This window comes from Salvia miltiorrhiza, chromosome 1 (genome assembly GCF_028751815.1).
Source record: "Salvia miltiorrhiza cultivar Shanhuang (shh) chromosome 1, IMPLAD_Smil_shh, whole genome shotgun sequence".
Classification (NCBI taxonomy): domain Eukaryota; kingdom Viridiplantae; phylum Streptophyta; class Magnoliopsida; order Lamiales; family Lamiaceae; genus Salvia; species Salvia miltiorrhiza.
This window is the reverse complement of record NC_080387.1, coordinates 14,988,614-15,003,841: the sequence shown is the minus strand read 5'-3', so window position 1 is coordinate 15,003,841 and position 15,228 is coordinate 14,988,614. Positions and strand designations below refer to the sequence as shown.

General features: G+C 40.7%; 1 protein-coding gene and 1 long non-coding RNA gene across 2 annotated transcripts; one reads left to right on the top strand and one right to left on the bottom strand.

Moving 5' to 3' along the window:
• Positions 1-418: 418 nt before the first annotated feature.
• Positions 419-4,737, bottom strand: LOC131006667 (uncharacterized; the record flags this gene model as incomplete). Its single annotated transcript, XM_057933828.1, has 7 exons — positions 419-769; positions 910-1,684; positions 1,817-2,448; positions 2,896-3,144; positions 3,463-3,875; positions 3,918-4,166; positions 4,215-4,737. Coding segments are annotated over 7 exons (3,192 nt in total), but the record flags the coding sequence as incomplete, so codon positions are not given.
• Positions 4,738-9,390: 4,653 nt separating this feature from the next.
• Positions 9,391-12,423, top strand: LOC131006699 (uncharacterized). Its single transcript, XR_009095714.1, has 3 exons — positions 9,391-9,689; positions 11,640-11,703; positions 12,242-12,423. It is a non-coding gene; the product is annotated as an uncharacterized LOC131006699 (long non-coding RNA).
• Positions 12,424-15,228: the final 2,805 nt, after the last annotated feature.

Below are 15,228 nucleotides of genomic sequence, written 5' to 3'. Positions count from 1 at the left end.
GGTTGGTTGACTCGCCGTTACGTCGATAATTGAATTCGTCTTGGAATAATCAAGAGGAATTCGAAACTCTCAAGAGAGAAATAAAACTCACAAGTTTATTGATAAAAGATTAGCTGATTTTCGTCCAACACAAGGGAGCCTTATATAGGCAAAGGCTAAACCTAATTCTAATAAGGAAACAACTTAAAAACAAGCCCTAATAAGCCAAACAAGGCCCTTACTATTAAAATCCGAAAATAACAAGGCCCTTTGAATTAATGGGCTGCGAAAATAACAATACTAAAATAAATAAATGAAGTCTTCAAAATAAATTAATTCTTCAAGCTTCGGCCCACTCGCATGTAATGAAATTAATTAGACTTGGGCTGACTCCACCATCTCCAATGGGTTTCTTCATCAACTCTTGAGCCCACACTTCTTGAACTAAGCTCATCAAGCTCTCCTTGAACTTCTTGGCTCGTGCTCTTGTAACCGGACCAACAGGAACATGCACCGGGTCTTGCACTAACGAACCTTGGGCTGCATCATTCCCCTCCTCTTGAAGAGGATTTGTCCTCAAATCCAAAGCATCACCTACATCAAAAGGACTCAAATCAGTCACATTAAAAGAAGCACTCACATTATACTCACCTGGTAAGTCCAACTTGTAGGCATTGTCATTGATGCGCTCCAACACTTGAAATGGCCCGTCGCCTCTAGGAAGTAACTTGGATCTCCGCTGCAATGGAAACCTTTCCTTGCGCATGTGCAGCCATACCCAATCACCGGGCTCAAACACTACTTTGCGACGTCCTTTGTTGGCTTGCTCGGCATACTGCTTCGTGCGCCTCTCAATATTCAGCCTTGCCTTCTCATGAATCTGCTTCACAAAATCAGCCTTTTTCTTGCCATCAAGGTTAGTATACTCACATGCTCAGGTAAGGGAGATAAATCCAATGGAGTCAAAGGATTAAATCCATACACAATCTCAAATGGTGAAAATTGAGTAGCAGAATGAACAGAACGATTATAAGCAAACTCAACATGAGGCAAACAATCTTCCCAAGACTTAATGTTTTTCTTGATAATAGCTCTAAGCAAAGTAGACAAAGTCTTATTCACTACCTCTGTTTGACCATCAGTTTGTGGATGACAAGTAGTAGAAAACAAAAGTTTAGTACCCAACTTACACCACAAAGTCTTCCAAAAGTAGCTCAAGAACTTCGAATCCCTATCAGAAACAATAGTCCTAGGCATGCCATGCAATCTAACAATCTCTCTAAAGAATAGATCAGCTACATGAGATGCATCATCAGATTTATGACATGGAATAAAATGTGCCATCTTAGAAAATCGATCAACAACCACAAAGATGGAATCTCGACCACGCTTAGTCCTAGGCAAACCTAACACAAAATCCATAGAAATATCAATCCAAGGTGCTGTAGGAATAGGCAATGGTGTATACAATCCATGGGAACTCACCCTAGACTTAGCTTGTTTACATGTAACACATCGACCACAAATTCTCTCAACATCACGTTTCATATGAGGCCAAAAGAAATGCTCATGCAGAACAGCTAAAGTCTTAGCAATGCCAAAATGTCCCATCAAACCCCCACCATGAGACTCAAGCAATAACAACTCACGTAAAGAACATTTAGGAACACATAACTTATTCTTCCTAAAAAGATAGTCATCATGCCTAAAATACTCTCCACTCGCAGCTCTCGCACATGCTAGATAAATCTCACCAAAATCAGCATCATGCTCATACAAACTCTTGATACACTCAAAACCAAGCAACTTAGCATCTAAGGTAGAGATCAAGGCATACCTCCGAGAAAGTGCGTCGGCCACCACATTCTCTTTACCTTGCTTGTATTTGATGACGTAGGGAAACGTCTCAATGAACTCCATCCACCTTGCATGCCGCTTGTTCAACTTGTGCTGCCCCTTCAAGTGTTTCAACGACTCGTGATCCGTGTGAATGACGAACTCATTGGGCCACAAGTAGTGCTGCCACGTTTGCAAAGCTCTCACCAATGCGTACAGCTCCTTATCATACGTGGGATAACTCAATGTCGCCCCGTTTAGCTTCTCGCTGAAATACGCAATGGGTCGTCTCTCTTGCATCAACACTGCACCAATACCAACACCAGAAGCATCACATTCAATCTCAAAAGATTTGGAGAAATTAGGAAGAGATAATACCGGGGCGTGGGTCAATTTGTATTTCAACTGTTGAAATGCCTCCTCTTGCGCCTTGCCCCACTTAAACTCCACATTCTTCTTGATGACTTCCGTCAATGGTGCTGCAACACTGCTAAAATGAGGCACGAATCGCCTGTAGAAACTAGCAAGTCCATGAAAGCTTCGAACTGCTGCAACGTTCGTCGGCGTTGGCCACTCTTGGATAGCTCGTATCTTCTCGTCATCAACCTGTACACCCTGCGCACTAACAACAAAACCAAGAAACACAAGCATGTCCGTACCGAAAATGCACTTCTTAAGGTTAGCAAACAACTTTTCCTTGCGAAGCACATCCATAACAGACCTCAAATGTTCAACATGCTCATCATGATTCTGGCTATAAATGAGAATATCATCAAAGTAGACAACAACAAATCTGCCAATGAAAGCACGCAAAACATGATTCATAAGACGCATGAACGTACTAGGCGCATTAGTCAAACCAAAAGGCATAACTAACCACTCATACAAACCAAGTTTTGTCTTAAAAGCAGTTTTCCATTCATCACCTTCCTTAATCCTAATCTGATGGTATCCACTACGCAAATCGATCTTAGAAAAGACACAAGAACCATGCAACTCATCTAGCATATCATCTAAACGAGGGATAGGATGGCGATACTTTACCGTGATGTTATTGATGGCTCGGCAATCACAGCACATCCTCAAAGACGAGTCCTTCTTCGGTACAAGTAGAACGGGTACCGCACAAGGACTCAAACTCTCCCTCACATGCCCTTTGGCCAATAACTCGCCAATTTGCCTCTCCAACTCCTTTGTCTCCTCCGGATTGGTTCGGTAAGCTGGTCGGTTCGGAAGTGTAGCGCCGGGCACAAAGTCAATCTGATGCTCAATCCCTCGAATTGGTGGTAAACCGGCAGGTGTATCGTCGGGAAAAACATCATCAAACTCCTGCAAAACAGAACGAATAGAAGGGGGTAGAGAAGAGAGATCATTAGTAATAACCAAGTTCTCCTGATATCGCAACAGCATGATCGGCCTCTCCTCCTGTACACACCACTTCAAATCACTAGCCCTAGCAAGAAAGGACTTATGAATCAATCCATTCTCCTTCTTCTCCACGGGCTGGTCCTTTGACTTCACCTTGTCCGCCTCCTTTTGCAATTGCACTTGATCCTCATAAACTTGTTTAGGAGTAAGAGGAACAAGTGACACCTTTTTCTGCTTGTATTCAAATGAGTATTTGTTGGTGAAGCCATCATGAATAACACGGCGATCAAACTGCCACGGTCGCCCCAACAGGATGTGGCTCGCTTGCATAGGGATCACATCACACACAACCTCATCCTCATACTTCCCAATGCGAAACGGAACCTTCACTTGCTTCGTCACTTTGATGACGCCTGTCTCATTCAGCCACTGCAAACGATATGGCTTGGAATGCTTCTCCGTGGTCAGCCCCAATCTGTCAACCATGGCTCTACTAGCCACATTCGTGCAACTCCCGCCATCAATGATCACACTACATACCTTGTCTTGAACAAGACATCTCGTGTGAAAGAGGTTCTCCCGCTGCTCTCGCTCATTGGGTTGAGTTTGGACACTCAAAGCTCTCCTAGCTACAAAAAGCTGTCCATTGGGCGCGAAAATCTCCTCACACTCCTCCTCATCATCGGTACCATCTCCATCCTCCAATTTCGGCATATCAGGATCGGTCTCATCACCATCCGTCACGACTTCGCCGTCATCTCTCAAGATCATAATTCTCCTGTTCGGGCAGTCACTCATAATATGCCCGAAGCCTTGGCACTTGAAGCACTTCTTATCTCGATTTCGACCATCAGAAACGGCCGGACTGCCCTGATTTGCTGCACCGGTTCCCTCGGGTCGGGACCTAACGAACGGCTTCTTCTCCTCTCTCGGCGGTGCCTCCTTTTTCCATTGATTCCCTTTTGACGAGGAACCATTAGAAACTGGTTGCGATTGCCTCCAATTACCCTGATTCTGGCGCTGGTTGCTGCTGTTGTTGCCCCTCCTCTTGAGTTGATTCTCGATCTTGATGGCCATGTGAACCATGTCCTCCAACTCAACGTAGTGCTGCAACTCCACCTTATCACGAATATCCCAATGCAAACCAGTCAAGAATCTAGCCATGGTCGCCTCTCGCTCCTCCACCACATTCGCTCGAATCGTGGCAACCTCCATCTCCTTATAATACTCATCCACACTCCGACTGCCTTGCCTCAAAGTCTGCAACTTGTTGAAAAGCTCGCGGTAGTAATGATTCGGCACAAAACGCTTCCTCATCACAGCCTTCATCTCCTGCCAAGTCTGAATAGGTGGCTCACTGTTTCTCCTCCTACTCGTCACCAACTGATCCCACCAAACAAGTGCATAATCGGAGAACTCAATTGCTGCCAACTTCACCTTCTTGAGCTCTGAATAGTTGTGGCAATCGAACATAAGCTCCACCTTTCTCTCCCAATCAAGATACAATTCTGGGTCATTCTTCCCTTGGAAGGGAGGAACGTTCATCTTGATGTTGCCCAGATTGTTATCTTGCCACGTTCTGCCGCCATCGTCCTCATCCTCAAATCCTGTATCATCTACATGCTCCTCATACGGACGGTGGAATCGACCTCCTCCACCACCACGGCCTCCTCGCCCGCGGCGACCTCCTCGTGTGAAAGTGGTCTCTCGAGAATGAGACTGCTCCATCAGCTCGATCTTGTCGTACACTCCCTCGATTTCTGAGTGTAACATCTTGCCAAATTCTGAGTTTCAACTGTGGATCCATAACAGGGCCATCGCTCACATCCGCACCCTGTTCATCTTTCTTAGACATAGTGACAAAGAAAACAAGAAACGGTTAGTGAAACAAAATAAAAGGACCTCACCACCTCACAAACACTCGTGTATCAGTCAAGATGAAATCACTCAGCGCTCGTGTATCACACAATTCAACGATTTTTTTCACTCTAATAATCTCACTCTCTCGTGCCTTTTTCCACTCAATTTCTCTCTCAAGGAATCAAATTCCCTCAATCTACCAACGGAACTCAAAGACCAACTGTACCAACGAGATCGCCCAAACTGTCTCAGCGAGAGCACTCAATGAAACGTCCCACAAGAGACCACACCAACAACACTAAACGGATACGAAAAGATGGGAAAACCCCCAAACAGAAAGAAGACAATCAGAAACGCAGACTGAACAACCCAAAAAGTACTGCGCAGAAATAGGCTCAAAACGCTCTATACTACCCAAGGACTCCAGAAAACACAATGAGAAGTAAACGAAAACCGGAAAAAGTGTACGCAGAAACTGTCCCAAAAGGCTCTATACTACCCAAGGACTCCAGAAAACACAACGAGAAATAATCAAAAATCGGAAAAAATGTACGCAGAAACTGCCCCAAAAGGCTCTATACGATGCCAGTGAAACTGTAGGAACAAGATGTTGCAAGATGTTGCAAGAAAATTTTCAGAAACTGTAGGAACAAGATGTTGCAAGAATTTTTTTTTTTTTTTTTTTTTTTTTTTTTTTTCTTTCGGACCTTAACAGACTATAGGTTCTGAAAAAAAAAAAGAAAATTCAAGAACCAAACGAAATTATGACGTATGGATTTATATGGATGTGTGTAAGTCGTATGATGATGGATGTGTATAAACGTGTATGTTTATGAGTAATTCAGACCACCCCAGATATTATGGTATTGAGCACAGCAGAAGAAAAATCGAAACCCTAGGAATTATAAACAGACAGCGGAACAGAAAACTAGGACAGAAAACGGAAACCCTAAAACGCAGAAACTGAAATCAGTAGATGGAACGAAAATTGAACAGACGAAACCTAAAGCTTCTACCCTGGATACGTAGACAGAAAACGAAAACGAAACCTGGATACGAAACGCGGCTCTGGTGCCAAATGATACGATCCTTGCCGATCGATCGAACACAACGCACGCGGAAGACTGAACTGGAACGGAAAGGGTGGAAATCCCAAAACCTCTGAATCTAACCCACGGAATGATTTAGGCGAACGGATCCCTAAACCCCAACGTGCAGTTGACGCAGCAACTCGGGGACGCTGAATGACACCCGACGAGGGTTGGTTGTTCTCGCCGTTACGTCGATAAATTGAATTCGTCTTGGAAAAATCAAGAAGAATTCGAAACTCTCAAGAGAGAATAAAAACTCACAATTTGATTAAAGGTAGGCTGAAAATTTCGTCCAACACAAAGCCTTATATATAGGCAAAGTAAAGACTAAACCTAACTTGACTAACAAGCAAAAAGAAGCCCTAATTTCGAAATTCACAAGGCTGCCAAACAAGGCCCTTATTAATTCGAAAATAACAAAGCCCTTTAAACTAATGGGCTGCGAAAATAACAAGACTGAAATAAATAAATGAAGTCTTCAAAATAATTAAAATCTTCAAGCTTCGGCCCACTCGCATGTAATGAGATTAATTAAGCACGGGCTCAATTCGCCAACTCCAATGGGTCTCTTCATCAACTCTTGAGCCCACACTTCTTGAACTAAGCTCATCAAGCTCTCCTTGAACTTCTTGGCTCGTGCTCTTGTAACCGGACCAACAGGAACATGCACCGGGTCTTGCACCAACGAACCTTGGGCTGCATCAATTCCCTAAACCCCAACGTGCATTTGACGCAGGAACTCGGAGACGCTGAATGACACACGGCGAGGGATGGAGATCTCGTCGATTCGTCGATAGGTTGAATCCTTGTTTATCAAGAAGAATTCGAAACTTGAGAGAGAATTAAACTCACTGTTTTTAATATCAAAATTGTCTAACTTTTCAAACACATAACAACCCTATTTATAGGGAACGGGAAACCCTACGTAAAAAGGAAATAAACAGAAATTAAAGAAATAACGGAACTTGTTCAATAAGCCAGAGGAACCGAGACTCCTCTGGTGGTTCAACTCGGTAAGCAATAAGGTTTACCACCTTTGAGCCCTGATCCATCGGTCCTTCTCCAATTGGCCTTTTCAGCTCTTGCCTCCAGATTTCCTCCACCAATGTCATTAAATTGGCCTTGAACGTCCGGGCCCTAGCTCTCGTCACTGGACCAACGGGTACGTGCACCGGATCTTCACTCTGTGCAGCCTCTGAAATTCGGCTCTGCTCTGCATCCTGGCCTCTACTCTGAACTGCATCAATATCGATGAAGGTCCTTTTGGGAAGTAACGACTTGAGGGAGAGAGTGACGTTACTCATTGATACAGAGACACAACGAGGTGGGCTTTCTTAAACACGTATATAGAGATCCCCTGCATACAGGCCTCTTATACGAAATGAAATGAATGACATGATATAAATTGTTAAGTTTCGATTTTATGAAAATGATCAAATGATGAATGGTTCTTTATGAAATGAAATGAAATGAAATGAAGGGAGTTATTATATGAAGGATGTTATATTGAAGTTATTGCATTGCCAAATTTTTGATGTTTTGGTATGTTATCTATCTGCTTGAGATGAAGAATTCGGTCCTATGCTAGTGTAGATACTAGTAAGGATTTGTGTACACTGAGGTGGTCGTGAGTCATCGAGCGGGTTGGCCGATCACAGTGCTGCAGAGGGAGGCCTCCCTCTCAGTACTTGATGTTATAACAGATATGATACTTACCTGATGAGAAAAGTCTGCGCAGACAACTTTGAGGAAATGAAAATGAGTTTAGCTAATACAGGGCCTTTCTACAAATTCCTTGTATTATGCATATGAAATGGCAATGACAATATTTATAGCTTTATAAGAATGAGATGTTTGGCATGTGTTCACTGAGTGCTTTTGTACTCAGCCCTGCATATGTTTTCTAAATGTGCAGGTTGAGCTGATGTGGTGATGGTGCTGCAATGAGCGGAGTCTCCAGGGTTGTTAATAAATAGTTAACCTGTCTAGAATATGTCTTCATACATATGTTTAGCTACTTTCCGCTGCAAGATGTTGTTGATTTTATAGTGTGTTATGTCATACTTTGAGTCTTAAGTAATGGTTTCATATGATGTACAACTGGTTTAATGATATTTATCAAGTTTTTATGTTGTCTTTCATAGACTGTTTAAATGAGTATTAATGAGAAATTATGACGAGTTTTCTTAAGTTGAGTAAGTTTTACGATTCCAAATGACGCCTCTTTCTTCCCCTTATTCTTTAACCCCATCCCTAGTCGTAGATCACTCGGCTTAACTATCCTTAGTTAGGGCGTGTAACACCCCATACTTTTCCTCATGTTGTGAGATAGTGTCTTAACACTATTGAGAGTACTGAGATGTCGAATTACGAGACTACTTTTTTTTATGAACAGATAAGACAGATTGTCTTTTAAATAGAGATACGAGTGAATAAACCGATGATGGAATTAGAGTGATGAGATTTGAGAAATGAGTTGAGATAGAGATGCTGATTGATTTGAGCTGAGATTTTATTTTATTTCCAACTACCGGGAATAGAGTTACCGGATACTGAATTATTAGAGATTGACTGTCCTATTAAGAAAAATAGGAATAATGAGTTGGAAATAGAGTCGAGGAAGAAAGAGTGAGAAACCTTGATAAATAGAGTCGGTCAGAGAGACGTCTAGCTTATTTGAGTCTGCCGACTGTTTTGATGTGATGTTATGTGAATTTACGTGACTGAATGATTATGTGATTTTGTGACGTGTGTCAATATGACCATATTATTATGATTTTTTATTTGTGACTTTAGCACTTGGAATTTTTATTAAGGTTGCAAAGCAAGTGCAGTTTATTTTTACCGAGAAATCGAACGATGCCGGTTTATGGAAATTTTTCCAAGCATAATATTTTTTTTTATTATTTTTTTTCCTATGATGAGGAATATTATAATTGAGTGAGTGCACTAATATTAGTACTATAATTATTTTATTTTGGTCACATGAATAATTATACTATGGTACTTTATTAATGAGTAATATTTCCATAGTTTTTGTGATTATTATTTAATCACCCTTCTCACATGATTTATTTTTAATTTCCCAAGTATGAGACTAATTACTAAAATTTACTAAGTGTAGAGATTGAGAGAGTAGAGATTTAGAGAGTAGAGATTAGAGAGAGTGTAGAGATTAGAGAGAGAGAGATCAATGCATTAATTGCATATATTCCATAAGATTTACAAATCTTTCTTTAAGATCACAAATCTTCCACAAGATCATCCAAATCAATTCATATCTTGTGAAGCAATTCTCTCTCCCTCACTCACAAATTCGACCACCTCTCTCCTCACTCCACCCAATTCGGCACTCTCTCTCTCCCCTTCATCTCTCTACTTTCCACCATTGTCAACCATAGATGAGACCTCCGAAGCTTTACCAAAATATGCCAAACACATAAATCACCAACAAAATCCCACCTAAACACCTCTTATCAACTTGAATTCAAGAGAATCCTTGAAGATAGGCTTCAAGACTAGAGAGAGAAAATTTGATTTTTGGTGTAAACTTGGGTAAGTGATCTCTATATTCATAGATAAAATTTGTGTGAGTTTGTATATGAGTATTCTTGAAAGATTGAAGCAAGAAATCACCCCCTTTCTTTTCCTCAAATTTTCGAAAAATAGGTGTTCTACACTTCAAAATTTTTCTTTTTCTTTCCTTGATTTGAGGTGAGAAAAATGATCTATGTGATGTTTGGTGATGATTGATGTGTGTTTTGAAAAGCTATGCTTTGAGATTCAAACTTTGATATAGTTTAGTTTACCCAAAATTGGGAATTTTTGAGTTGATGATTAAAGTGATGAATTGATGATGAAGAGGAGTTCATGAGATGTATATGATGATGATTGATGGAGTAAATTGAGTATATGATGTCAAATGATGATTTTGATATGAGTTAGTTTACTAAAATTAGGGCTATGTGTATCTATGCTCTAATTTGTAAATGAATGGAGTATATGTGAGTTTAAATGACTAAAATTGATAGATATATGATGAGGTTAAAGATCCATGTGAGTTTATAAAATTTCAAAGAGTTTAGTTTGGTAAAAATTAGGACTTTCTTGTCTATGTGTCTATTAATTGATTTGGCTTAAGATATGTGTAATTGAGCATGATGTTGGTGTTTTAATATGTTTGATTAAGTCTATTGGAAGCTAAGTAAAATTTTGACTTGAGTTAGTTTATGAGAGTTTTTGAGTTTTCATATTTTGAGAAGTCAATAATTGATAAAATGAGGTCTAATTTGCTTTATGACCATTTTGTGAAGTTGTCATGTTTTTGTTGAGAGTTTATGTGAACATATGAGTTTTTATTAAAGTTTGGTTGGTATGATTATAGGGGATTTATGTGTATAAAATGAGTTATATGAAGTATGAGGTCATTTTGAATGATTGAGTGTTTTTAAGCATGAAATTGAGAAGAGGATTGACTTGATACGTTGTAGAAACGTTTTCCTTGAGATTTGAGTTAAGATGTAAAAGAGGAGAGTTAATTTGAGTATGATGAGTATTTTAAATGTTTTTGAATGTTTTTGAGTGTTATATGTGTTTAAAATGAGCTTTGATTGGTTTTCTTTGAAGGAATGTTGAATTGAGCATTTAAGAGTTTGAGATGAGTTTTTGGTGATTTTTCGTAGGCTACTGACCTACTGTGATCGACGGGTTGTCGATGTCTAATGGCTTTGCAAATTTTACAGCATATCCCTACATGAGTCTTGAGCATACCGGTAAAATTTCAAGTCATTTGGACTTGATTTACTATTTTTACAAAATGCAAAACCAAATCTGCACATTTCTACCGGGAATTTCAGAGAACAGGGGACAAAGTCATTCATTCCAGTAGCTTCCTGTGTGATCTAGCTTTCCAAATTTTTATGGTATCAACCGTACTGTATGGGCTAGATATCCACCAAAGTTGAGCTCTGTTTGACAACGTTTACTATTTTTCAAAAATCAATGTTTCCGATTGCTCAAAACTGCCGAATATGGTAGACCGTAGTAAAAACGCCATATCTCCCAAACCACTTGGAGTTTCTGACTCTACTTTTTTTTAAATGAAACTAGACTCAAATACCTTTCTTTTGGTATGAGTCTGGAGTCCAGGAGATGTCGGAGTCAGAACGTGTTAAATTTTGAAGTTGAGTCAGTGGGAAAACAGAACATGATTTGTTGATGTTTGATTGTATTTTCTTATGTGCCTTATGTGTTTATGTTGCCTAAGTGTTTTAATGAGATTAGACGAGTCTTATATGAGAGATAAATCGAGACTTAGAACCATGATTTTCTTGAAACCTATCCTTGGACTTAAGGATTTGAAATGAGTGAAGAAGTTTATGTAGAGTCGATTAAGAGATAGAATATAAGATGGAGCATGAGTTAAGGCATGAGTTTTTGTCGTTGAGTTCTAATCGGGATTCATTTTATGACATGAACCTTCGATGATGACGATGATCCCTGAAGACACGAGCAGAGCAAGGAAGTAAGTAACTCCGCTTTGACGGGAGTGTTTGAGTAAGGTCTTCAGGTGGGCAATATTTTGAGTATACGTATATCGTATGAACTTTCTAAAATGATTAATGATGATATTTATGAGCTTATCAAATTATTTGAGATAAATGATGTTGAGAAATGTTTGACTTGCCAATTTTTGATGTTGAGCTTGTATGTTACCCTCTACTGATGAGATGAGACGAATTCGGGTCCTGGGCAGTTGATAGCTATCCTGCCAGGGCTAGTGTACACTGAGGTGACTGTGAGCCGTTGAGCGAATCGGCCGGTCACGGTACTTGAGAGGGAGGCCTACTTCTCAGTACCTTTGATGATGATGATGAGTTGTAGATGTGGTACATGCATGATGAGTACTTTGATAGCGCTATCGTTTATTTATGATGTTGATTATTAAAACTGCATGCACAGATTCATTTAATACTAACTTATTTCTGTGTATTGCTGAGATGTGGCAAGCTTCAAACTTATAGCTCTAAGAGCGCCTTTCTTGTTTTTCGGCGTTTGCCCACTGAGTATTATATACTCACGCCCTGCATGTATTTCTAAATGTGCAGGCTAAGCGAGGAGTGAGATTGGTCTGGTGCTGGTGGGGGATCGTTAGATGACGTATTTACTTTATCGTATTTCCTTTTTATCGATAAAGTCTTGATGTGAAGTTACTTTGAATATGAATCAAGTGATATACTCACGGTTATGTGTCTCCATACATGTAACCGGTTCGCCTTTTGCTGCGATACTCTGCATATTATGTTTCCTTATGAAAAATAAGCTATACCTGTTTTGTTTTTGATCTTGAAATTCCTGATAATTAAAAAGTTATAACGACGTTGACGATTTTACCCTTGGGTTCATTTATAATGATTTCTTTAACACCTTTTGATGCGAGCTTCCGCTTGATGTTCGACCTATTCTTCTTATCTTTTATTCTTTTAAAAATAGTCGTATCGATACTCGTACCCCACTATCACTAGTGTCGGGTTTTCGGGCTGCGACAGGGCGGGCTGCGACAACGGCCTACCTCTGACTGTCCTTCGGTATGACCGTCTCCATGGTGCTGGGTCGCACCACTCCTTTGCGCTTGACGCCCTTGGGTTTTGAGGTGATTGTGCTCGTCATCGGCTTAGCAGGGGCGATCACATCCTCTGAGTTGGAGCTTTCAACCGTCTCGGTTCTCTCTGGGTCTACTTCCATCGGCTCCTCCATTGATATGATCCTGCCGATCAATCGAACACTACGCGAACGGAAGACTTGAACAACGAACAGAAGATGGAATCCCAAAACCTCTGAATCTAACCCACGGAATGATTTAGGCGAACGAATCCCTAAACCCCAACGTGCAGTTGACGCAGCAACTCGGGGACGCTGAATGACACCCGACGAGGGTTGGTTGACTCGCCGTTACGTCGATAATTGAATTCGTCTTGGAATAATAAAGAGGAATTCGGAATTCTCAAGAGAGAAATAAAAACTCACAAGTTTATTGATAAAAGTAGGCTAATTTTCGTCCAACATGTAGCAGCCATATATATAGGCAAAACTAAACCTAGTCTAATAAGGAAACAACTTAAAAACAAGCCCTAATAAGCCAAACAAGGCCCTTACTTTAAAATTCGAAATTTAACAAGGCCCTTTAACTAATGGGCTGCAAAATAAAGCTAAATAAATAAAATGAAGTCTTTCAAACTTCGGTCCACTCGCACGAAATAAGATTAATCAAACACGGGCTCAATTCGCCAACTCCACAATCTCCAATTGGCTTCTTAATCAACTCTTGCTTCCAAACTTCTTCAACTAAGATCATCAAGCTCTCCTTGAACTTCTTGGCTCGAGCTCTTGTAACTGGACCAACAGGAACATGCACTGGATCTTGTACTAACGAACCTTGGGCTGCAACATCCATCTCCTTGGCCTTCCCTTTTTCGGCTGCAGTGGGTTTCCTTTATTTCTTACTCTGTTCAGCTTTTGTTCGGGTCTTACTGCCTGCCGGTGCTGGTCTGGCCTTGACTGGCAGCTGGGGCTTTGCAACATCAAGCTTTCTCTTCACTCCGGGTCTCTTGCTCTGGGGTGTCGGAATCTGATACGATCCTTGCCGATCAATCGAACACCACGCAAACGGAAGACTTGAAAAAACGAACAGGAGATGGAAATCTCAAAACCTCTGAATCTAACCCACGGAATGATATTTTTAAATACGGAGATTTAATAAGTCTAAATACAAGCCCCGACTCATCACCGGCAATAAAGGGGTAAGTCAGTATCGGTTCTCTAGTGGAATGAACTGATATTTATAAATTAATTATGGTCTGATGATATGATCCTTGCCGATCGATCGAACACAACGCACGCGGAAGACTGAACTTGAACGGAAAGGATGGAAATCCCAAAACCTCTGAATCTAACCCACGGAATGATTTAGGCGAATGGATCCCTAAACCCCAACGTGAAGTTGACGCAGCAACTCGGGGACGCTGAATGACACCCGACGAGGGTTGGTTGACTCGCCGTTACGTCGATAATTGAATTCGTCTTGGAATAATCAAGAGGAATTCGGAATTCTCAAGAGAGAAATAAAACTCACAAGTTTATTGATAAAAATAGGTTTTTTTTTCGTCCAACATAAGAAGGCCTATATATAGGCAAAGACTAACCCTAATCTAAGAAGGAAACAACTTAACTACCAAGCAAAGAAGCCCTAATTTTCGTCCATCATAAGGACTACAAATAAGGTATGCGAAAACCTAACCAAACTAGGAGAATAAACATGGAAAATAACTCCTAATCTAATAAGGAAACATATCCTTAGTCAAAACAAGGTATAAAACTCAAAATTGACTCAACTAAGGCCTAATTTCAGCCACCCTAACATAACCCACGAAAATTAAAAGATAAAACAAATAAAAGACTCTATTAAATCAGCCCACATATGCAACGTAACTTGGGCCTCCATGGCATGCATCATTCCCCTCCTCTTGAAAGGGATTTGTCCTCAAATCCAAGTAGTCAATCCAAATGCCGGGATCAAAAATCAAATTTTCGTTCCTTGCATTAATTGACTGTTGGACCATAGCTTTTCTCCCTTGTGCATTATTCTTCTTCTTCGGCTCTAACTCTGACTTCTCTTGAACCTTGAACATGAAGAACTTGTTGTTGAAAATATTGCCATGCTTTACTTTTATTCCGAACAGCCATGTAGCATGCATCGGCGCTTTATCACAAAAGAATTCACTTGCAGACGTGATCAGCAAAACCGTTGCTTCCAAAGGAATTGGAACATATTCCTCAAGCACTTTCTCACGTGAATCCTGCAATTTCAGCAACGTAAGATTGGGCTCCTCTTCTTCAACAGCAACAACCTCTCGATCGATGCCCACCACAACTGCCTTTGCTTCATCGGTCTCCTCCAATTGTGGCCTATCGGGATCGGTCTCCTCACCTTGGAGAGTAACAACCTCTCTATCAATCTCCACTTCAACCTGCATCTCCTTTTTCTCTACCGGCTGCTCCCTAGACATCTCCTCATCCGCCTCCATGTGCAGTTGCT